The sequence below is a fragment of the Petaurus breviceps genome, unplaced genomic scaffold, assembly GCF_028583685.1.
Source record: "Petaurus breviceps papuanus isolate PSGF00001 unplaced genomic scaffold, PetGlider_PUasm1.0 90847, whole genome shotgun sequence".
NCBI lineage: Eukaryota > Metazoa > Chordata > Mammalia > Diprotodontia > Petauridae > Petaurus > Petaurus breviceps.
The window spans coordinates 26,314,901-26,339,569 of NW_027187360.1; the positions used below are offsets into that span (position 1 = coordinate 26,314,901).

Here is a 24,669-nt window from a genome sequence, read left to right on the forward strand (position 1 = left end):
CCTTAGGTGGTCCAATTGGAGAATTGGACCAGATGGTTACATACATAGAGGGAAGGAGAGATTTTTAAGCTCTCAGATCCTCGTTCATGGCTCTGAGGAGAACCTTGTTACCTGGGCCTCTCCCTGAGTTGGTAGATCTTCTTGTGAGAACTTTTGGGGAAAGAGACAAAGCTGATTCCTAGTTAGGCTCAGATTGCTCCCAGTAACACTATTTTACCCTCTCAGAATGCTGGGAGATCCCCAAGACATCCTTCCTAGGTCCCTCATCCTTGCCAATGTCTTGAGGGGAAATGGGCAGGACTAAGGAGAAGAAGATAGCTAGAGAGTGGGGTAATACTTGTGTATGACTGAGGATGGGGAGTTTGGATGGACAGGTGACTGAACTAGTGGAAGGAGAAATCCTGTGTGGTCCTACAAGTTCACAGCTGTGTCCTGGAGCAAAAGAAACACCCAAAGAGGTCAGGCATATGGAATGATATTATGGGAGTTCTCCTGGAAAATATCCAAGGCTGTAGCCTTATCAAAGTCCTAAAAGTATGAGGAAAATCCTCAGGAACCCCCACTTTCTCAGACAGCTGGCCCAACAAATCAAGAACTCTAAGCAGGGATGGAGGTAAGCACCATTAGCCTTATCCCCATTTCTTCCCGCTTAAAGAGCTTTGTCTCTCCTTCCTATCACTTCTTTCTTTTCTTCCCTCCCACCCTCTTTTGATTCTACCTTCCCTCCCCCACACACACACATATACTCACACACACACACACACACACACACACACACACTCACACCATGGCCAGAGCCATTGGGTTACTTTAGGATTGAGAGTGCAGGGGAGAGGAAGAAATTGGCATGAATGTTAATTAGACTTCACTGGAAACTGGTTTCTGCTCCCACTCACTCCAAGGCACTGGGACTGGGCTTTGCTAAGGAAAAGCTGGTTAAATCCAGGGGATGTCTGGGAACCCAGAACTGAATTCTCTGTCAAGGGGACAGAAAGATGGCAATTTCCTCAGGCTGCCCTGTAACTATGGGAACCATATCAGACTTTACACAGCCTGTAGGACTGGAGTCTAACCCACATGCATATATGCACACTCACACGCATGCGTGTACATACTACACACACACACACACACACACACACACGCACGCACGCACATACCCCTTGGCCATGAGCTACTAATTTCAGTTGCAAGCCGGATATGAGTTAGTTTGTGAAGGAGTCAGGAGAAATGAAGAGATTATTTCATGAAGAGAAATGGGAGGGGGGGGTGGGAGAACAACCATGAGAAATTAGGCCATCATTGGTAAGATGAAGTGCTGCCCAGATTTTCTCCAAGGGCTCGGCGACCAAGAATTCTACACAATCCCCTTCCCCCATCCCCCTCCACCTTCACTGAGGCTCCTCAGAGAAAGAAGGTTAGCCTCCCTCCTAGGGGTCTCTGGCCTCAGAAGGACCATCTCCCGTCCTGTGCAGACCAACCACATTTTAGTATAAGCATTTTGAAACTGTCCAAATAAATGAAGGCTATTCCTTCGTTTCTCCACAGTAAGAGAAATTTGAGATACTTCAGTTATTCCCTTCTGTCCTGACACTTGGAAACATATCTCTAAGCCTTCTTACACTCCCTGCATCCTTCATGCACCAAAACTTCCTGGAGATCTTTCAAGAGCCTTGGTATTTAATTCAGTGTGCCTCAGTCTGGGTACCTTTGTCAATGACACATCACTGAAATACTACCCCAAGCCTGTGTCCCTGTGGATAAGCTTCATTTTAAAGGTACTAAGAGCTCTGAGGAGCTGGGACTGGATGCCCTTGGCTTCCTCAGTCACCGTCCTCCCTGGTAGAGATTTTGCCTGATGTGCCTCTGCTAAAGAGAACCCTATACCCACCCCCAATTCATGTGACTCTGGTTACCTCACCATCACCCCATTAGCATCAGTGTCAAGGCATGCACACAACGGTATAATAACTACTGAACTGTATAGAGTTCCCCCTTGTTACCAAGCACTTCCCATCTATATCCTCTCATCTGGTCCTGTCACCTTTGGGACAAATGGCAGGTCCGTGGACCCTGATCTCCAGATGGTCATGGGAATAAAATCATCATACTTTATAGTTAAATGGCAGATTGGTATCTCATTAACTCAGATTCATTGGAGCAGAGATCTAGAGGTGTTCTAGTCCAGACCCACCTTCCTAAGAACCCAGAAATCTTGAGTGACTTGCCTGCCCTTAGTCACAGGATTTACACCCAAATCATCACCTATTGCTCCTTCCATCGTATCACTCTGGCCGTGGTCAACCCAGGACTGATCTCATAACCTCATTAAACCAGTGTTCTAACTACTGCATTGACCAGCCCAAGTTCAGGTATAAAGCTCCTTTTCCCTAAGTCATTTGCTTAAACTTGCTCATAAAACTCCCTGTCAAGTAAGATCCTTGGGTGACTTTCATACATCCTCTCAACTGACCCAGCATAGATGGCAATGTCTTAGCTTCCAAGGCCTGGCCTATGGACAGGGATGGGGAATGGATGAAACTGGGTAGATGGCAGCATTAATACAGGAAGGCACCTGAGAAAGCAATGCATTCATGTTTGTGGATGGAGATGGGCCAGACATGCTGGATGGAGACCCTCTGGGCCCAGACATTTCCCCTGGGGTGGAGGGCAAGCAAAGCTACTATGTTTGGATCATCTCCACTAATCTCTGCTTAGGGTCAATGGTGCTCATGCAAACCTCACAAGCGGTCTTATCAGACTGAGCCATAACTATCTGTCTCTGCTTCTGTCAGAAAATCTGGCTTGACTGACCTTTTCTTCCATCCAGCCCAGCTTAAAGCTGCAACTCTGTGGGCCAAGAACCCAGGCCCTCCTGCCTATCTCTCTTGTGAATCCCCCACTCTCATCCCCCTCCCCCCCAAGAAAGTTTTCAAGAAGTACTACTAGAATCAGGACTTACAACAACTAGCATAAAGTGAAGGAAAATGGTGAAACATAATTTTCTTCCCATTCTTACCCATCCTCCTGCCTTCCCAACATGGAAATTCAGTTGATTATTTCAGGGACCTCATTCACAGGTAATTCACACTCCAGAGTGTGATCCTTGGGATGGGCTGAGGTATGTCTGTATATATGTAGGTGGGGTGGAGAGGGGATCCTCTGGGGTCTTCTTCCTTTTTTTCTTTTCATACCTAAATGCCCTCATGAAGAGAGATCTGCTGTCTTACCCAATGGCCTTTACTGAAGGGCTGTTGTACATATGGGGCCTTACTGAAGGTGATAGAAACTGCACATATACACCCTGTGGATTTGCCACCAACCAAAGTCTTAGAAAGAAAGCCACCAGCTTTACCCCAAGCTCAGACTTAAATAAACAAAATGCTTAAAAGATGGGAGTCCATCTGTGGTGATTTCAAATTATTTGCTCCCTGGACTTCCTGGGGAAAGACAGTGGGAGGGGGATGTCCAGATACATGATTTCATCACTGTGTGGGAACTCTCTTCATGATATGTACTGGCAATTCACCTGTAAATTAGAATCTTTGTTGTCTGGGATGCTGGGAATTTAGATCGGTTGCCCACCATAGTTAGGCCTAAACCTGGGTCTGTATAACTCCCAAGTCAGCCCTCCATCCAATACAGGATGCTGCCTCGTTCTCTCTTTTTTCCCCAGACCTGTGATTTCATATGTGTAGAGAACTATCAAAGTGGAAACAGATCTAGAATTTATAATCCTAGGAGAACATTGATTTGCTTCTAGTTACGCAGCTGGTTATGTGTCAAAGAGAAGACTTGAATTCAGGGCTCTCTTATTCCAAACCCAGATCTCTGGTTGAAATACATTCCCTCTCTCCCCATTAAATTCAGATAATTACTATTTACAGCCTGTTCTGGCCAATGAGCAGCAAGGATCTCCTAGAGAATGTTGAAGCTGAACCCATTGTTCCTTCCCAACACTTAGCAGAATGCTTGCAGCTACCTCCATTGTTGAAGTGCATCAGAGGGGATCTATGGGACTGTAACACTGAAGGATTTCCCCACTACCCCCTCCAATCAACCCACGGAAAAGTGAGTAGCGGTCCCACCATTATGTACTTGTAGGACCGCTGATTTTCCCAGTAAGAAATATTGACAGAAATAGAAACTGAAGAATGAACTATCCCTGGCGGAGGACCTGGCCACCTTTAAAAGTTGGTCATTTAGACTGGTTATTCATAGTAGGTGTAAATTCTCCTGGGTATCCCTCAGTAAGTTCTAGCCATTGTAGCTACTGCTTCCACAAGCCACCCCCCTTGCTCTGAGGAGAGGATTTAGGTCTGTGAGAATAAGGACGTAGGTCCTTATTCACTGAGTTCCCTAGAGGGGCGTGTCAGGGAGAATCATGATATCACTTCAGTTAGCCCATAGGAGTACGTTGAAAGTGAGGGAGGGTAGCTCCTACACTAGCAAATTTAGAAGACCTCAGGAGGTGCCCTGCTGTCAGTTCTCACCAGCCAGTGGAAATCAGCCAGTGAGCAGTCCCAGGAGGGAAGGGATTTTCTGCCAGGATAGGAGTGAAACACCAAAAAAAAAAAAAAAAAGGAAAGAAAGAAAAGAAAAAAGAAATATCCCTTCCTTGAAGAAAAGGACCATGGAAAGAGCACACAAGGAGCCCACATCTTCCCTGTGACTCAAGTTCCTACTCTGTATTTGGGGGTGATAAGGTCTGACTCAGCTTATCAGCAGATCTCCAGTAACAAAGATGTCGGCTTGGTTTCCAGGCGAGGTCAGCTCTCTGCCGCTCATGGACCAACCTGAGTGGGGCCCTCCTTCATGTACCCAGGGAGATAAGAATGAAGACTGGGGAAGATGCCACATTAGCACCAAAATAGACCCCATCCTGATGAGCCTTTTTATGAAAGAGTTAGGAAACAGGTTTTAAGGGCTTCTCAAAATGAACAGCTTAAATTCAGACAAATGAGAGTGGCACCATTTAGGGAGCACAGCGGGCCCTTGAGTCAGGTGGCTGAGCACTGAGGCTGGCTCATCTATGGCTGAGCCTTGTTCCAGCGCCAGCTGCCCTAAGGCTAAGTCTGCCTCTCAGATCCTGTCTCCAGGACTCTCCTCCAGCTCTGTTCTCAGATGACTCAGCTAGAAAATTGGCTCCGGATTCTCTATTTTTGCTTAGGGAATAAATGAACAAGTGACTTTTGAAGTCCCTGCCTGGAGTCTCCCCCCAGCCTCACAGGTGGGTGGTTGTGGAAACCTGTGGGATGGGTGGTCTCCAAGTTTCATTTACATGATCTACGGCCAAGCAATGCTAGAGGATGCCTGACACAGGGCTGAGCAGGTCAAGACCTGCCAAGCCCTGTAACTGAACTCATGGCCCCCTTCCCCCAAGCCCAAGCTCAAACACAGGACCACAAAAATCACCACAGACATAGCACAATATCCAAAATGAAAAGAAACCGAGACAGAGAACTCAGGCATGTTAGAGACAGGGACAGTAGGTAGACAGACAGAAAGACAGACAGGACAGACAGGTACACTGACAGAGATAAAGAAAGAGAAGGGAGGGGTGGGATCAGTACCAAACTACATTTAGGATGTCAAAACATTCCCTATACAGAACACCAGGCAGCTTCCGTTGAGGGTGGAGATGGCTGACGGCGCCCCATCCAGGCCTAGGAGGTGTTTGATCCAATGATGTGAATGGCTTTTAGGAGGGAATAGGAGTTAAGCAGGCGAGGAAATGAGCCACATGGGTGCAAATATCAGAGAGCCATTTATGGAATATCGTAACAGAGAGCAACTCACGGTGAATTTACGCTGGAGGCGGATGAGCTGCGAGATACAGTGCCTCGATTTTGCTTTACAAAACTGCACATGCAAAAAACAGAACAGAGCCAAAGGTGAGAAAAAATAAGATAAAATTCTAACACACAGGGAAGAGACTCGGACAGCTGTGACCTGGCCCGGCCCGGCCTGTGAGGAGAACCACTGCAGCCACATCTTGGAAGGAGCCCAGGGACGCCTTCAGAAAGTACACCAGCTACAAAAGAAAACCATCTCCTTGAGGAAGGGAAAGTGGGGGCAGGGAGGGGGGGAGAAATGCCACCAGAGCTGACTTCCTCCCCTTCCCCAAAATATCCCCAGAGAAACCAAAGCTCAGAAGAGAATGAGAAGCCGTTCCCCTTGGCCCCTGCCCTCCAACTGCATTAAGAGCCTGTCTGTCTGAGGCTCTGGGGCTTTCTCATGCCCAGCCAGCCAGAAGATGGACTGAGACCTTGCTCAGACTCTGTCACACCCCCTCGAGACTAGAGGAATAGGATCCATGTATTAGCCACTTACACCCAGGCATTGCCTTTTGGTGTGGGTCAAGGGGAGCACCTTGGTCTAAAGATCACTGTTCTGCTTGTCCTACACAGGTTAGGACTACCCATAAAAAACAAACAAACAAAAAACTAATACTGGTTTTTCTAGTCTCTCAACCCCAGCCCAAGCAGCTTCTATTTATGGTGAGAGAATTTCCCTTCTTCCTGAATCTGGGCTTAGTCAAGAAGGTTCCTGCATAACTTTGGTGCTCAAGTTTATAGATTGTCCAGGGGTGATTTAAATCGAGTCTATTAAAACATCAACATTAACAACAAGAAGAATGATCACCATTTACATAGTGCTTTAAGGTCTGAAAAACTACTTATTTCGTTTGATCCTCACAACAACCTGTGATGTAGGAGCTAATTATCTCCATTTTACAGATCAGAAATCTGAGAATGGAAAAGATTAAGTGATTTGAGCAAGGTCACACAGCTACTCGCTAAGACAGGATTTGAACTCATCTTCCTGACTCCAAGTACAGGACTCTATCCTCTGTGCCACCTTGCTGCCTAAATTTTCATTATAAATTTAAAACCAAGGAATTTCCTGAACACTTGATACATTTTTTAAATACTGGAATCAGGGATGGGCTAGAGCCAGATTGTACCAGCTCAGGCAATTATTAAATTTTCATGCGAACATTTAAACCTTTAAAATCAGCAAATGTTACAAAAATCAGGGCTTGATTTATTATTTAGTTGATTGTCTAGACTTAAGAAAGTGATGGAGAAAATGTGAATAGTTACAGATTAAACTTGTGTTGAGTATAATCCCCCCTTACCACCCAGAGCTGGTTGTTAAACATTTGCCAGCACATCCCTGGCTGGACTCATACACTCACATAATTTCTGAGCTAGAAAGGATCTTGGAGATTATCAATTCTAAATTGTGTTACAGATAAGGAAAATCATTCCAGAAAAAAGAAAATTACTTGTCTGTTGGGAAATGGTAAATAGTAGAGTACGACGGAAATGCAGTTCTACTGACTCCTCCCTAAGGGGTGTGCCACCCCCAAACCCAAATGTCTCTGTGGAATCTAAATATTGAATCTCATTTACATCATTGTTTCCCCCAAGACAGTTAAACTTCCCAGAGATGGACCAATGGGCTTTTTCCTCTGCAGCTCCTCAAAAAAAAGGCACTGTCTTTTCCCATTTGTTCAGCTACCTTAATGACTTCTGCTTTGGGCAGTGAAGTGAGAACAAGCTTCTTCTTTCCCAGGCTTAGGTTCTCAAGAAGTCAGATTCCTTCTGAGTCCAAAATCATAAAGAAATCAGGTGGCGGGCCAGCCTGGGAATAACTGCACATGGCTCCTGGGGAGGTCAAAGACTGGCCTCTCCTTTCCATTCCTTCCTCCTCTCCAGGGTCTAGAACCGGGGGAATTACCTCAGACGCCTGCTATAGGCTGAGACTGGGTCCTCTGCCTGAAGGCCAGCACTAAGCAGGACTCCTGGGCCAGGGTGGGGGTGGTTTGGAAGCTTCTTGGTGAGGCTGGGATTGCCTCCATCTTGTGAGAAAGCTGACAAAACCCTGGACTTTCCAGTTCTCTAATGTTCTCACAGGGACCAGCAGCAAACATGTGGACCATGTCCCTTGGTCAGCTTGCAGGTCTGTTTCGGGTTGAATGCCAGAACCAGGAAGGAGCTGAGGCTGAGGGAGAAAGGGCAATGTGGGACCTAGAAATACTGAAGTTCTTCTGAGTCACAGTCCAAATCTAGACAACTTGAATTGCTAAAAGTTCATGAGTGGGAAGCGAGTCTAATCATAGTAGCATTCCAAAAGGAGTTAGTCTCTTTATGCCATCTTTGATGCCCATTAAACCAGGAAAAGACATGGGCAGAGGACTCACAGACCTAGCACAGAGTGTGTCATGGAATGTCATCCACCATCCCATTGGTCAAGGAGAAGGATGGCTATCTGGAGCCACTGTAACATTCAGTCAGTCAATAGTCTCCAAAACAGCAATATATAGGTTTTTTTGCCTCCCTTTTCCTAACAAACAACTTTTCCTCTGCCCCAAAGGAATACATTAAATTAAAGCCTTTTGGATCACTCACCAAGCTCACAATGCCCTGGCTTTGATTTGCAATCTGGAGGCCTGGGAAGCCAGACCTCTTCATTGCTTTACCCCTCAGATATGCAGGGACCATCTTTCCATCCTACTTCTCAGACCCCTGAACAGACAAATCCTGAAGGGTTGGTCTCCTCTCCATTTGACATCACCTTCCCAATTCCATGACACTCATGGAATTCCACACCACATCTGGCAGACCAAAACCAGCACTAAGAAGCACTCCCACTCCCTACTCCCACAGGCCATCATCATTCCATTCAGTTACTTACCATGACTGTGCAGAAAGAGGAATAGAAAAAGGAAGAGATAGAGAAACACAAAGACACACAGATAGATGGATGGACAGACAGACAGGTAAACATCTGCCTCACTGGGCATCATGGCTTTCTATTGGATGGCTGCACCACAACAAAGGCAAAAAAGCAAACACTGGGAAATCCACATTCACATTCTCTCTTCCCCTAACCTCAAACATACACACAGACAATCAGAGCTACACACACACACAGAGGCATAGAGACAGGTGCGCACATACACACACACACACATACACATACACAGAGGAAGAAACACATATCTGGAAACACTCAGGAAGGAGAGGCGCATTGGAGGCTAAAGGGGAGGAATGAAGAGCCCACCAGATCCCAAGAACATCTCCACTCATTTCAGATTTGCTGGTGATTCATGTAGTTTTTGCAGGGGTCTTTGGTTTAGGTTTCATGACTGACAGCCATGCCCAGTGATAGTTTATACAACCACAGAATCCAAAAGCCTTGACAGAGCCTGCAGAAGATATAGGCCCATACTCCCAACCCTGCTCCCCAATATATGTACAAAAGGGGCAAAGAGAGAGAAAGAGGAGAAGCGGTGCCCCACAGGGGTGAGAGTCGTAGGGGATTCTCTGGGCTCAGAATCACCCTGTATATGGGGCAATTATGGAGCATGTTCCCCTGAGGCTCTCACATAGGGTGTCCATCTCTCCTGAGGGGGGTCTTCTTGCCCATCACAGTTCTACAAAGAAACAATTCAGGGGGCCCCAGATCAAAATTTCATCCCATATGACATCCCTCTCCCTTTACTCAGAAGCCTCCCTGAAGAGCAGTTCCATCTATAAATGCCTAGGGACCCACCACCAAAAGTGACCATAAATGCAAGCTGAAGTGGGGGAAGGCCATCAGTGTGTGTTATGCACACTTACTGGACTGAGGATTTCTACCCTGGGCCCTGACTGGGACCCTCCCTGGTACTATGCCACCTCAAAGACAACTCTGGAAACATGAAAGCCAAAGGGCTAGAAAGTGGCATGATATTCAACCCCAAGCCCTGAGGCCAGGAGGATTTCTGAGGGGTTTATCCCCAGGACAGGTGATCTTTCAGTATCCCAGGGGCAGGTGAGAAAAGAAGATGCTGATATAGATTAACCCTTTTGTACACAGCATTGGTGCAATCCTACGTGGAGAGAAGGAGGCAAGGAGGAGGAAACACCAAGAACAAAGGGAACTTAGGAAGCTAGGAGTTTCCAAATTTCCTTCCTGTTCAAGGATGAGCCAATTTATACTTCCAAGGAGCAGGGAAGGGAATGGGGCAGGGTTTTCCTCCTGTCTCTGCTTCTCCCAACATCTGTGCACCAATGAACGCCTCCCTGACAGCCCACCCAACTGCCCTCCCCTCCATCTGATACAGGAGCTCAGGTCCAGGGTGGGAGCAGGCTCACTGCTGTACACAACAGAGGGCTTCAGAGGGAACAGGGGACAAACTGAACAAACTCACTCACCTCTAGAAACAATAAAGCATGGAAAATGCTAAACAGAAAAAAACCACAAAGCCCGAGTGAAACCATGAGCTGAAACGGAGCAGTCAGAACATTAGAGAGTCAACTTGTCTTGATTCATTATTACTTTCAGACAGACATATTTCCAAAGAATCCATTGCCCCTCCCTCCCTCCCTGCCCCCAGCCCTTTGTCCCCTTTGTCACGGTTAGCTGGGAGATGTGTCTCCCCAACAGAGTTCACCAGGTGAAAAGGTTAGAAAAAATTGAAATCAATCCCATCACATAACTTTTCTATAAAAAAGGAATCCTATCCCTGAGGGCCACAGAATGAGGTAGGGGGTGAGAGTTCCAGCAATCCAAACCAGGAAAGATTTCATGTTTGTGGGTTTTGCCAGAACCTAGGAATAACCCTTTACATGTAGTGTGACCACTTTCATCAATGACTGTGGCCACGCATTACCTTTCCACAGGTCTGTTCCCTGAGCTCTCACCCAGCTGTCAAATTGAATTCTCAGCCCAGAGGTTGATGTGGGAAAATTTTGCCCAACAAAACTGCAGAGTAATAAATGAAATATGAGCAGCCAGAGAAGTAGCAAAGTGATCTGTTTTCAAAACTATTAAGTCCCATTCTCCAGGACCTCCCTGGGTAGAACCAAACAAACCAGACCAAGACAAATGAAAACTAACAACAGGCTGAAGATTTGCTGGCTGGTGGTCCATTAATCATTGGCATGGTGATGAAAATGCCAAAACCCCCAGCAGGAGAGGCTTACACAAAGGCAGCCTTCAACCAAAGACAGCATTTTTGCATTTTTCTATCCTGGGAAAACTGAGGCCCAGAGAGAAGACACACAAGAGGTAAAAGCACATTTGAACAAAGGCCTTTTAGCACCAAATCATACTCTTTTTTTCTAAACCCTTTGATTTTAGCTGATCTGACCTCCTTTCAAAGTCTAAGAAAGCATTAACTTTCAAGCCTGTAGGGCACTTAGCACCAGGCATCTCTAGATTTATAAAAAGAGTCATTGGTGAAAAGCTGAGAATAAGGTAGAATTTCATATATTATTTCCCTACCCACTGACTTACAATATTAAATAAGAGATGTGTCCCTACAAGGAAAAACAAAGAAAGAAGCACAATCTGAATTTAAAAGGTGATTTTGTTTGGATTAAGTTAAAAAGAGACCCAGCTCCCTGAGATCAAAACAACATCTTTCTTCTGATGGCCTGGACAAGGTAGAACTAGGAAGGAAACAGGCATTTATTAAGCTCCTACAATGTACCAGGCATCATACTAAGTGCTTTACAAATATTATCTCATTTAATTAATTTTATTATTAATTTATTTATTATATTATTTATTATTTCATTTAATTAATATAATTATTTCATTTAACAACAACCTGGGAAGTAGGTACTATTCCTATCCCCATTTTATAGCTGAGGAAACTGAGGCAGACAAGTTAAGTGACTTTCCCAGGCTAACACTGCTAGAAAGTGTCCTGAGGCTGAATTTGAACCCAGATCTTCCTGACTCCAGGCCCAGCACTCTACCCACTGTACCACCTACTTCCTCTATCTTTCTCTGTGTCTCTTTCTAAAGGCTTCTGTAATGGTAGACCTCCAACTCTGGCTCAGACATTCCTGTGGATCTTCCATACAGCCTAAGGTGTCATAACAGAACAGAGTAGGCTCCCAACACTCCTCCATCTCCACCCCATCAGCCAAAGGCAGACCTCTTCCTCTTTTTCCATCTCAGAGTAAAGGTGAGGCTTCACCTGGTGAACTCTTTTCAGAGGCTCCTGAGGAGAGGAAAGGGAAAGAGCCCCAGCCTCTGCCTCCTTCCTTCCAGGCCTGGCCATGAGGAAGCCAGAGCACAGCAGTCAGTGAACCACAGAAGCTGCACCCCAGCCCCTGTTCTACAAAGCAGACCCCCATTCCAGGCGCCCCCCCCAAGCAGAAAACCACCCTTACGCTGCTATGGAGATGTTGGCAGCAGACAGGGGGCTGACTTCAGCGACCTCCTTGGCCTTCTGCAAAGCAAGCTTCTGATTGGCTGCTTCCTCCAATTCTTCCTCATCCTGTTTGGAAAGTCAGAAAGTTACAAAGTTACAGGCCTCTTTTATTTCACCAAAGAGGAAACTGGCATCCAGAGAAGTTTTGTGATGTGCCCAAGGGTTATACAGCATGCTAAAAGCGGGTCCCTTCAAAGGCTTGGGTTTGGATACTTGAAAGCTCAAAGAATGACAATTGTGGTGAAGATGTGAATTTAGGAAGGTCTGGTGAAGGCGACTTTTCTTTGTACAGCCTGGAATCAGATTCCAAAATCAAACCCATAGAATAAAATTTTTTTTTAAATAAAAAAGACTAATAAGGCAAAAGAATCTGGAACAACCAGTTAATCAGTGAACAATACACTTAATAAGGCAAGCCTGTGTTTGCACTATAAAGAAGGGAATGTGGGACAGTTTCAGGGTTTCATTAAAGAGATTTTTTGGCTTATAAGTGATTCTGTCCTTTCCTAGGTAACCGCAGAGAACAATGCGGTGCCTAAATCAAGAAGGCTCCAATCCAGAAGCCCATTTGTCTGTGATGTGGGACAAGGGGAGAAGAATTGGAAATTTTATATAATCATTTGAAAGAGTCAGTGCTGCCTCACAATCTAATTTAGGAGATTTGGAATGAGTCCAGAGTTCCAGTTTAATTAACCTAATGAAAGCAATTAAAACTATTTCTAAAGTTATAGCATGCTCCACACACTAATACAGCAGGGACTCTGGGGGTGGGGACTCTGGGGGTGGGGGTGGAGTAGAGAAATTCCTAGCCGGGGGCTTGTGACACCTGTGGAACAGGCTTTTAAAAGCGCCTCCTCCCCCCTCCCCAACCCCCGACCTTTCTTCCCCTCATCTTGCAAATAGCCACAATTAGTACTTAAATTATAGTAGATTACAATTCATTTTGTCTCCAGAATTGGGGAATTTGGAAACACTCCAGAGTCAACCACCCAGTGCCCGGTACATATATCTATCCCTCCTCCCACATGGGCATACGGGAGAACATATTGATTCTGACCAGCAGCAGCCCACAGGCTCTACCACAGCATCCGGAGAAGAAAAGGGAAGGAGAAAGGAACAAGCATTTAGTAAGCACCTACTGTGTGCCTGACACTTTACATATATCTTTTCATTTGATCCTCACAACCCTGGGAGGTAGGTGCTACTATTATACTCATTTTCCAGTTAAGGAAACTGAGGCACAGAGTTTAAGTGACTGGCCCAGTCACACAGTATGTGTCTGATGCTGGATTTGAATCCAGGTCTTCCTGAGAAGCCACACATTCTATTCTCTGTGTCACCTAGCTGCCTCTGAACAGCCATCTCCCTGTGAGGAGTGTATACATCCTTCCTTCCACATGAACATGCAGGACAGCACATTGATTCTGAAGGCACTGTTTCAAGTGGTATGGTGGAAAGAATCCTGAGTTTGAATCTTGGCTCTGCTATTTGCCAGCTGTGACCTTGGACAACTCAGTTAACCTCTGTGGGTCTCAGTGTCCTCATCTGTAAAATGAGCACATTGGATGAGAAGGTGTCCAAGGTCCCCTCCAGCTCCAGCTCTATGAGGTTAGGATCCTGGCTGTCAGTCTCTATGCCAGCCAGAGTAGGGTAGGTCTCACTGTGGTGAGAGGAGGGGTGTCAAATACTCCCTCTAGTTCTCTGATCCCCTCATTCTCTTTGTATGTCCATTCACTTTGCCAAACACAACGTTTCTCACTTTCTAGCTAAATTTCCAGCTTTCTCACTGTGTTTGTAGACTTCTGACTATATTTGTCCCTTCTGGCTAGAGTTCCAGCTTTCTAGGTGGTTTGATTTTTTTTTTTTTGCTATATTTGTCACTTTCTAGATGTCTTGGCAGCAGCCTAATCATCTCCTCCCTGGGGATCTGGGGACCTGGCCAGTGGATGGAGGCAGACTACAAAGGCAGGCACAAGGGTTACTGGGGGGGGGGGGGGAAGAACTTTTCAACTCCTGGCTAGCAGAAAGCATCTCAGTTCTTCTAGAATATATGAATTCCTCTATGCCATTTCCAGAAGCCATTTCAAATACCCTAGAATCAGCTTTCCCAGTATTTATCCAACTTGGGTATGCATTGCCCAGAACTCTAAGCTTTGTGATGTCTGTGGGTTTCTATAAGAATAAAAATAATACTAATAATAGCTCACATGTATAAGGCACTTCACCATTTGCAAAGTGCCTTATGTCTATTACATCATGTGAGCTTCACAGTGACCCTGTGAGGTGGCTCTATCATCATCTCCATTATACAGATAAGAAAACTCATATGCAGAGGGATTAAGTGGCTTTCCCAGGATCACAGGACAATTAAGTACCTAAGGTGAACTTGTCCAAATGTCAAATCCGAAACTCTATCTACTATACCAGGGCTTCTTAATCTAGAGTCCACAGTGGATAGATTTCAAGGAGTCCATGAATTTGGATATTTTCACTAACTTCTAAGTGAAATTTAGCATTTCCTTCAATTGTTTAAAAACATCATTTGAGAAGGGTTCTGTAGGCTTCACCAGACTATTAAATGGGTCCACCACACACACACACACACACACACACACACACACACACACACACACGCGCGCGCACACACACGCACACACACAGGTTAAGAAGTCACATACAATATCATACTGCCTCTCTGCCTCAGCTGCATTGCTTCCTCCCAAGCACTCTTACAGATGCTATAGCCTAACAATTAGGCCTTCTGCAGTCATCCACACTGTGTCTGCCTAAGAGAATAAGTCAGACCCAGACTGGCTGGTGCCTGAAGTGGGCACTACTAGCCTGTTCACATATTGGAATAAGCAGCTTCAAGAAGTCAGAAGCCTACCTCCCCTCCACAGCACTTCTCCAAAGAGCTCAGGTGTGGATCCAGTGAAGAAGTAACCTCAGTCTGGCCAGAGCAAATGATTCATATGTGGATTTCTGGGATTTGTGGGGGGGGAGATTAGGAAGGGGGATGTGAAGGATCTTCCAGGGCTGTGAGGCTGGTTAGCCCAATGCTTGTGGCCTGGTCTTAAAATGACCCTTGAGTCCCAGATACGCTGGAAGGACTGGACAGGGGAAATACCTCACTTTTTTAGGAAAACAGCACCCACTTCTGGGGTTACCTTTCTAAGACACTTATAGAGTTGGAGTGGGGTACAATGGCTCACACTTTGGGCAAATGTCACAGAAGGCAATTCATAGTTTTTCCTTCTATGGTCAGGTCCTTCAGGAGAGAACTGTTTCAGGTTAAACCCTCTGACAAAAAAAAAAAAGGAAGAAAAAGAAAGTGGTTCCCACCTATAGATCAAGGAATTTTCTGTTTAGTGGTTAGCTTACTACTAGGACTGCTGGGCATAGCTCCAGATTTTGACCCTGGAGTGAAACAGTGTCCTCAGCTCAGACCTGGTCTATGGCCTTGATTCACACACGCATACACACACGTGCACTGAAGAGTCTAGAGCCACTGTGCCTTCTGTAAGCAGCACAATCCCATAGAGAAAGCTGAGGAAACAGGGATTCAGGGAGATGATCTCCATGCCTAGATACAATTTCCTTTTCCACCCCTGTTCCTATTTGGTAGTCAAGGCCACTCACAGGATACACAGCCCCCAGCCTATCCCTTATGTCCTGGAGAAGGCCTGACACAGGTCAGAGGGGCATTTGCTTCCAGTCACGTGCCCTGGTCAAGGGCCTGAGAAATCCTCACCGACTGCCCCCTACCTCTACAGTCTACCAGCTGTTCATGCCTACTCCCAGCTCACCTTGGTCAATTCCTGAGCATTGGCAAGATTGTCCACAGCAATAGCCAGGAAGACATTCAGAAGGGTGTCTGATCAGGTTCCAGCTAAGGAAGGAACATCCAGATAAAGTCCCCACCTCCTCCTCTATCCTCTACTGTGGGCAGTACTGACACCAAGAACATGCTTTGTGATGATATGAATCCCCACATACCAACTCTTCCTATCTATTCCTCATTCTCCTGAACGAACGGAGGTCCATCAGAAACTCCCCATCAGATCGCTTTACATCAAAGCCTGATGGTTTCTCCAAAGGAAGCAGTCTCACTCCCCAGCACTGCTTCTTCCAGAAAGGACATAAGTCAGTTAGGGGTCACTCTCCTCTTCCCCATGGCAGGAGAAAGTCAGTTATCAAATAATAATAACGATAATAACTCCCACTTATATATAGCACATTAACATTTATAGTCTCCTAGTTCCCATTTCCATGGCAACAAGGAAGAGGTTCTGAGACTCTGATGGGTCAGTGCCATAGTGTGAGCCACTGTCTGGAATATGTACTTGGCTGTGTTTTAAGATGGCGGCTTGTGTAACAATGGGTGTGTCCAAATAGATGTATATATTACTATGTACAACTGTGGTCTGTATGTAACTGTTTGTGACTATCAGGGGGTGTCTCTATGATGGGTATGCATGTGTGAGGCTGAATATTGTGTGTCTATATGAAGCTATGGGTATGCATGTGTATCTTACTGTGGGCATGTCTTTGACTGCATTGCACATGCATAACTATGAGTATACATGAGTCTGTGTGTAGCCACAGGTATGTATGTGTGTGAATATGGCTGAACTGTGCATGGATGTGTAACACTGGGTATCTCTACATGACTTTGTGTATGGGACTTGGCCTGATATATACACATACACATATATGTATATCAGTGTATATATGTATGTGTATATATATATATGTATACACATATACATACACACTATGTCTCAATGTAAAAGATAGTAATAGGGATATCACTGTTGCAATAATAAATGTGAAAATCTGGTTCAGCCCCCCATCTTACAACATCTTTTCTGTCTCTCTACCCACTCAGACTTTTTGCTCTAGTCACCTTCCTTGTCGGGTAGACAAATCTCTTGCCTCCCTACTTCATGCATATTATCCCCAACCCTAATTATCTCCAACCCTAAGCCTTCCTTATCACTATCCATCCACCATGTCTTGGCCTGCTCCTTCAAGCCACAGGCTTGGGAAGTCCACCCAATTTAAGCCATGATGTCACTGATCCCTCTTGACTCTGGCAGTCCCTCCACACTCAGCTGCCAATAACATCAGGCTTCAGAGTTAGAAAGGGCCTTAGGGATTATTCTAATCCAAAGCCCCCATTTTGCAAAATAAAAAATGGAGGGCAAGGAAGTGGAAGTGACTTACCCCAGATTATATATTATATACCCCAGATATAGGATGCTAACCCAAAATTGTGACTCCAAATCCTGGGCAAGGCAGATGAGCTCCCAAATACTTGGCACTGTCCTGATTTATCCTTGTTCACATGTGCCTCTCAGCATCAGTTCTTTCCCTTTCCCTTCGGGTCTGCTCTCCCAGAAGATTGGGAGCTCCCTGAGAACATGGCACTCCTGCTCAGCCTGTCTTCCCTAGACTCTGAATTCCCTAAGAAGTCCAAAATAAGTTGGGGCTCGGGCCATGTTTTGGGGGATGGAAAGGGAAACATAGATTCAGCTAGTAGACTGGTCCCCGAGGGTCTTCAATAAGGGTTTTTGGAAATCATGCAGCGAGAGCCAGATGGCTCCCTTAGAAGCCATCTCATACATTGCCCAAGCCTCCAAAAAAGGATCCCTAACCTATCTTCAACTAGAGGCTAGGATGATCAGGGAGTGAGTCAGGCTGAGGCTACTTTCCAAAGCTGTCCAGACCCACGACAGCGGAAAAAACCCAGGCTGGGCCACTAACCACCCACCCCACACTGCAGGAGTGAGAGCTGAAAAGAACTTTAAGGATCATATATTCTAACCCTTTCACTTTAAATGGAAGGAAACCCAGGCCCAGAAAGGGGAATCATTGAGACACAGGTCACCCACCATATCAAGTGGCAGAGACATCATGCAAATCCAGGTCCTCCAACTTCAACACCAAAGACTCATCTCCACAAAAGGATACAGTTTCCAAACAGCGTCAAGATGATAAAATAGAAAGAGGAGAACATTCCTTTGCTCACTCCACCTTGGGATTCGATACCGTGATACATTACCACATTCCAGTCTTCTCCTGTCAGGATCTATAGGGTGAAATGCAGAGGAGAGAGTCGAGTGTGTGTACCCATGTGAATATACGCGTGCGCGTGCGCACACACACACACACACACACACACAGCCCATAGTGAGAGTTCACAGGCTAGGGGGCCAAGAAGAATCCTTGAGTCCCTAGTCAAGTTTCTGGCAACCAAGCTGGAAGGGACTCAGGCCCTTGAATCTCACCCCACAAACTCTCCAACATGCAAGCAGGGATGGAGATGTGCCCACACAGAGACAGGCACAGAGAGGCACAAAAGATGCAGTTCTTCTACCACCATCCCCCCAGAGGAGCCCAGAATAGATTTTCAAGGGCTTCTGAATCACTTTGGAATCTAAAGTTGGAAGGAACCTAGATGGCTGTGCCTGTTGGGAAGACCACTAGTGCAAATCTTGCTAGCTCAGAGACTTAAGAGAAGAGACCACACTTAGGCCCACTTTCTGTCCTTTATTTCCCTAAAGGGTATTTTGTAGCTTGAGGATTTAAGTGTACCTAGGTAGACGGACTCCCAGATACTCCATACATCTTGTTTTGAATGGGACTTTCTCCTTTCTTCTCCTGAATTCTTTTATTGCTATAGTAGGATTCTTACTATTTGGTCCCTGGACTCCCAAAGGTTCTGTAGATACATTTCAGAGGTCTATAAACTTGGGTAGAGAAAATATTTTTTCATCTTTATTTCCAATAACCTCTAATTGAAACTTCCTTTGGTCCTGAATGTAGGCAGCAAACACTGTTCTGAGAAAGGGTCCACAGGTATCACCAGACTGCCAAAGGGCCTATAGCTAAAAACCCTTGCTACCGTGTTTCCCCGATAATAAGACCTATCCCGAAAATAAGCCCTCCCCTTACTGTGTAAGATTCCTCTAAAATAAGCCCTCCCCCGAAAATAAGCCCTATTGAGATTGCTACTGTAGTGAAGGTGATCCCCTGCGCTACACGCTACATTACAGTACCCTCTGTATGCACCGTCCCCCCCCCCGGGTGAAACGCACGCCGCGCTCCGAGCTGCATCCAATCAGAGCTGCAGCAGTGAGCGCGTCGTCCTGTTCTTTATTGAATTCATTATTGAATAAAGGTACATTTTTTTGTTCACATTTACCTGTTTATTAAAATTGCTGTCAATGTTCATTAAAATAAGCCCTCCCCTGAAAATAAGCCCTCTGGTGTTTTTCTGTCCAAAAAAATTAACAAGACAGTGTCTTATTATCAGGGAAACATGGTATCAACCTTTGTGAGTTTATTTTGACTGCTGATTCTTTAAGATTTTTAAAGTAAACCATCATGTCGTCAATGAGTGAGGATAATTTTTGTCTCCCCTTTGTCAGGCCTACACCCCATTTCAGAGAGCCTCACCTGGTCCCCTTACCAGGGAACAGCAGGGGAAAAGGAAAGCTGCCTTCTAGGACAGGGAAGATTAAGGCACATTCGAAGGAGACTGGGAAGGAGACACTACTGGCACCAAGTTGTGCTGAGAGGGCATTGCTGGGGTTGGGAGAAGCAATGGAGGACAGAGATCTGGACAGAACATCCCTGTGGCTGTCCTGAATGCCTCATGCTGAGGGCTTGGGGTGTGGTGAGAGGAGGATGTCAGAACACAATTCCAGGACACTAGCCTCACCAAGCAGCTCACAGAGGGGAAATAATTATCCAGCAAGTCCTTTCTTAGCAAGAAGCACTTGGTATTTTTAAAAGGCCTTAAAAGCATCCTTTTCTTTAACTTTGAGAGACTGTAAATCCAGGCTTTTTTCTTTGGGGGATGGGGTGGTGGTGAGAAGAGAGGCCATCCTGCTAGAAAGGGGCCTGGAGACCATCTAAAAGGGGGAAGGCTTTAGCAGAGGGACTTACTGCCAGGCTAGACCCCTGCACTGATAAAAACATTCCTGCTCTAAGGTAACTAACTATTCATCTTCTAAGACCATAGGAATCTCAGAAAGAGGCTTCTGTGGCCTAGCAGATAGAGAGTTGCCCTTGGAGTCAGGAAAACTTGTGTTCATATACTACCTTTGACATGTACTGATGGCAACACCGTGCAAGTCAATTAATGCCTCAGCATCCCCAAAGAAACTAGAGAAGACTACAAGCTGCAGAGAAGGGAACAGCCTACATTAGTAAAAGGAACTTCCTCACCTGGACATTTTTCTTTTTTTTTTTCTTTTTGGAGGGGGAAGGCAGGGCAGTTAGGGTTAAGTGACTTGCCCAAGGTCACACAGTTAGTAAGTGTTAGAAGTCTGAGGCCAGATTTGAACTTAGGTCCTCCTGACTCCAGGGCCAGTGCTCTATTCCCTATGCCACCTAGCCACCCCTCACCTGGACATTCTTAAATGGATGAAGTCACATATGTTTTCCTTTGTTATATTTTGAAAGAACCTCAGAGATTTTATTCTGGGTCAGACCCTGGTTCCCTCTTGGCCTAATACTTAGCTTCAGGCAGAGGCACCAAGGGACAAGTTGGGAGGGGCCAGAGTGAGCTTCAACCTTCTTAAAGAACCATAGGACATTTTCTCTACCTTCTCCTAAGCTTCCAATTGCTTAACTCCTCCAGCCCATCATTCCCTCCTCTGGCATTCCTAGACTCACTCTGTCTGCCTCTGCTCAGAACATCATGGTCAAGGCTTCCCTCCACACCTTGGGTTCCCTACCTTGCCCCTCCTCACCTGTTGTACAACCTTTTCTAGCAGCTCTCAATGACCCTCACCAGCCTTTCTCTATTCCTGCTCTCAGAAAGAGCTGCATAACCAGGAATGTGGGAGAGTCAGCTGTAGTCCAAGCCGATTGTCCAACTTTCAACACAAGTATTTACATCTCAGAAATTGGCATTAAACATTTGTTAGCACACCTCTGTGGTGCACTAGAAACACGGCTTGAGCTCAGCAGGAGTGCAGTAGGGACTAAAGTCATCACGAGACTGATGGAGACTGGAGGCTGGGATAATTTCAGTCAATTCAGGTTCTTTGTGACCCCACTGTGATTCTCCTGGAAAAGATACTGGAGTGGTTTGTCATTTCCTTCTCCATTACATTTTACACATGAGGAAAATGAGGCAAACAGGGTTAAGGATCACACAGCTAGTAAGTGTCTGAGGTCAGATTTGAATTCAGGAAGATGAGTCTTCCTATCTCCAAGCCTAGTATTCTATCTACTGTGCCACCTAACTGTCTTTTTTTAAAATCACAGATAAGTAAACTAAGGCCCAGGGTAGGGATGTGACTTTCCCAATGTCACTCACAGAGTTTGTAAGTAGTAGGGCATCAGTTTCCTTATGTGAAAAATGAAAAGGACAAAGGAGTTTGGATTGGACTATTTTACAGAGGAAGAGACAGGTGGTGTCATTTGTTTAAGGTCACCCAAGTGACCTTAAACCAGCACCTGAAGACAGATATTTTGGTTCCAGGGCCAGTGATTTGCCTGCAATGCCTTGCTACCTCACCAGCTCCAGACTGTTTCCTGTCTGGAAAGGCTTCCCTGAAGCCTTCAAATTCCCCTGACCCAAGACTTCATTCTCAGTACCCTTGATTCTTACTTTGCTCTGAAGATATCTGTTGTCTACTCTAGCATGTACCTGTGAAGCTCAGAGTGCATTATTCCTAAATGTATTCTCTCCTTCTTCCAGGTTTAGAGGAAGATGTAGACCTCTTCCTTATCAAGACAGACTCATGCACTGCCAATCCTCCAACCCACCTCCCTGGCTTACTTTATTCCATTCCTCTCTCAAGTCCCCAAGGGACTGCTTGCTAAATTTGTATTTGACTAGTAGGTATGAAAACTCTTGTCTACTTCTGACAAAAATTATTGTCATCTCTACTGGGTGAGCCTGGGGAAGATTCTCTCCTTTCCAGCAAGACAGTGCAGCATTTAGGGCTAGGACAGTCAGAATATACCATGTATGAAGTACTCTTAACATGGCCCCTGAGCAAAGCTGGAAAAGAAGTGTGAGGGGATCCTCAGTTCCTATTCCCAAACAAGGAGCCCCACCAGGGAGATATCAAACTCCTGACACCCAGACTCTGACCACTGCATCCTATATGTTTGAAGAGAAGACACTAAAGCATGTTGCGACTGTGGAATCTGACATTTAACAGTAGATTTGTGCTTCTCCAGCTCTCTGGAGACCACAATCCCTTTCAGACAAAGGCTGAACCAGACAGTTGGGTTGGTCTGCCCCATCCCAGTTCCCTAGAGACTGGAAGTCTTTATCAGAACAAACCACACCCAACTAATTTGTGTTCTGGGGATGGGAGGGGAAGCTGTCTGTATATCCCCTATCCCTGGAGGCTGGGTACCTGACCAGAATAGTCCACACTGGACCAAGCAGATGGCACATCCTGGAACTGAGAGCCTTACCTGAAATACAGTGAGAATTGCAGCTGGAAAAGTATCAAAGTTGGTGTTCGGGGTCTCGTCTCTAAAATTGAACCTAAGAGAAACAAAAAGTCATGGGAAGAGGCAGTCCATGATGGGACTCAGTTCACTGCCTCAGAGGCTCCCATTCATACCTAAGTAGTCAGCAGGTGAACCCATACTGTGCCTAAATTTCCGCCACATTTGTGAGTCCTTTATATTGGTAATTCTACACTGGCAACATCCCATTGCTCCTGATCATGCTCTGTCCCATACCTTAGGACCCCAGCCCTCCAGGAACAATCACCCTGGAGCTCCAAGATCTGACAAGAAATATGACCAATGGTCATTTGATCTTTTCCTGGACATCTCTTGAGTATTTCCAATGTAGAAGTTGTATTTCTCAATAAGACTTTGCTAGCATTTACAAGGGAATTAGATAAAATGAAATAGCTTTACAGACCACAGAATCCTCAGGTTAGAGAATGGAAATCTTATCCTAAGATATTGCTAGTGTAGCTTTAGAAGCTGACCCAGATAATAGCCTCATCTCCATAGTCTCTCAATCAGATCCTGCCCCATGGCCACCCAACACATTGCCCCAGCATTATCTCTGGCTCCCTCCAGCACCCTGCAGATTAAGAACAGGCCCAGGCTCTACAGCAAAGACATAATCAGGAACTTCCTCCAGTGAGTCATTATTTACCAAGCAAAAGGTGATGCAAAATGGTGACCCAGAGCAATGGCTCCACTGACATTTTTATATTCATCTACTTCTGCCTAGGACCCAACTCTGTACTCTTCCCAAGCTGAGGCCACTGGCCCCTCTCACTACACCCACCCTTCCCAGGACGGTCGTTGATGAATGCCATCAGCCTTTCCCATCAGCCTATGCCACCCACTTGGATGAGTCATGGCTCACAGCCCCCAACACAGACAGGGAGGGAAAGGTCATTTCATCCACTTACTGTCCTCCAAAGAGCTGCATCCCCAGCAGGGCAAACACCACAATGAACAGGAAAAGAAGGAAGAGCAGGCTGATGATGGATTTCATGGAGTTCAGCAAGGAGACCACCAGGTTCCGAAGGGAATTCCAGTACCTAGAGTGAATGAGGACCAAGCTGACCTCCAAGACTAGACTCTTGGCCACTGTCCTTCTGCTACACGTGGGATGAGAGCCAAGGTCTCACTCTAGCACAGTCCTAGTCAGGCAGATGGGAAGGCGCTGCCCCCAGTGATCTGCCTGTATTCTGGTCTCCACTTGGCCTCCAGCAGATGGATTCCTGGATTCTATGGGCCATGCTTTTAGACCTCTTACTTACAGAGTTCTTCCTTTCAGTCCATCATAGGCCTGGATAGATCAGAGAATACTTTAGTAGCCACCGGTAATGTCTGCCTCAGTCACCAGCTCCTAGAATGTCAGGTTTCAAGCTAAAAGGGACCTCAGAGACTATTTAGTCCACAGTTTCTCAACTAGGGTCCATGAACTTGTTTCTTTTAGTATTTTGATAACTGTATTTCAGTATAATCAGTTTCTTTTAAAATTCTACGTATTTTATTTTATGCATTTAAAAACGTCATTCTGAGAAGGGAACTCTAAAGACTTTGCCAGATTACCAACAGAGTCTATAGAACATAAAAAAGACTAAGAATCCCTGATTTAGTCCAAGCCCTTCATTTTAAACTGAGGCCAGGGAAGGAGGTCCCTAAATACTTTGTATCTCATAAAGAGACAGAAACAAACAGAAGCTCCCAGGGGAGGCGCGGTCTCTGTCTCTCTGTCTCTCTCTCTGTCTCTCTCTCTGTCTCTGTCTCTCTCTCTGTCTCTGTCTCTCTCTCTGTCTCTCTCTCTCTCTGTCTCTCTCTCTCTCTGTCTCTCTCTCTCTCTCTGTCTCTGTCTCTCTCTCTGTGTCTCTGTCTCTCTCTCTCTCTCTGTCTCTGTCTCTGTCTCTCTGTGTGTGTGTCTGTCTCTCTCTCTCTGTCTCTGTCTGTCTGTCTGTCTG

General features: G+C 45.7%; 1 protein-coding gene across 1 annotated transcript in view; it reads right to left on the bottom strand.

Moving 5' to 3' along the window:
* Positions 1–24,669, bottom strand: part of CACNA1B (calcium voltage-gated channel subunit alpha1 B) — a 251,565-nt gene that overhangs the window by 117,677 nt on the left and 109,219 nt on the right. The window contains exons 14-18 of the mRNA XM_069072690.1: positions 23,635–23,766; positions 22,670–22,742; positions 18,194–18,311; positions 16,027–16,094; positions 12,180–12,286 (exon numbers count right to left, since the gene is read on the bottom strand). Of these exons, the coding sequence (XP_068928791.1) occupies positions 12,180–12,286; positions 16,027–16,094; positions 18,194–18,311; positions 22,670–22,742; positions 23,635–23,766 (498 nt within the window). The remainder of the gene's footprint in view (positions 1–12,179; positions 12,287–16,026; positions 16,095–18,193; positions 18,312–22,669; positions 22,743–23,634; positions 23,767–24,669) is intronic.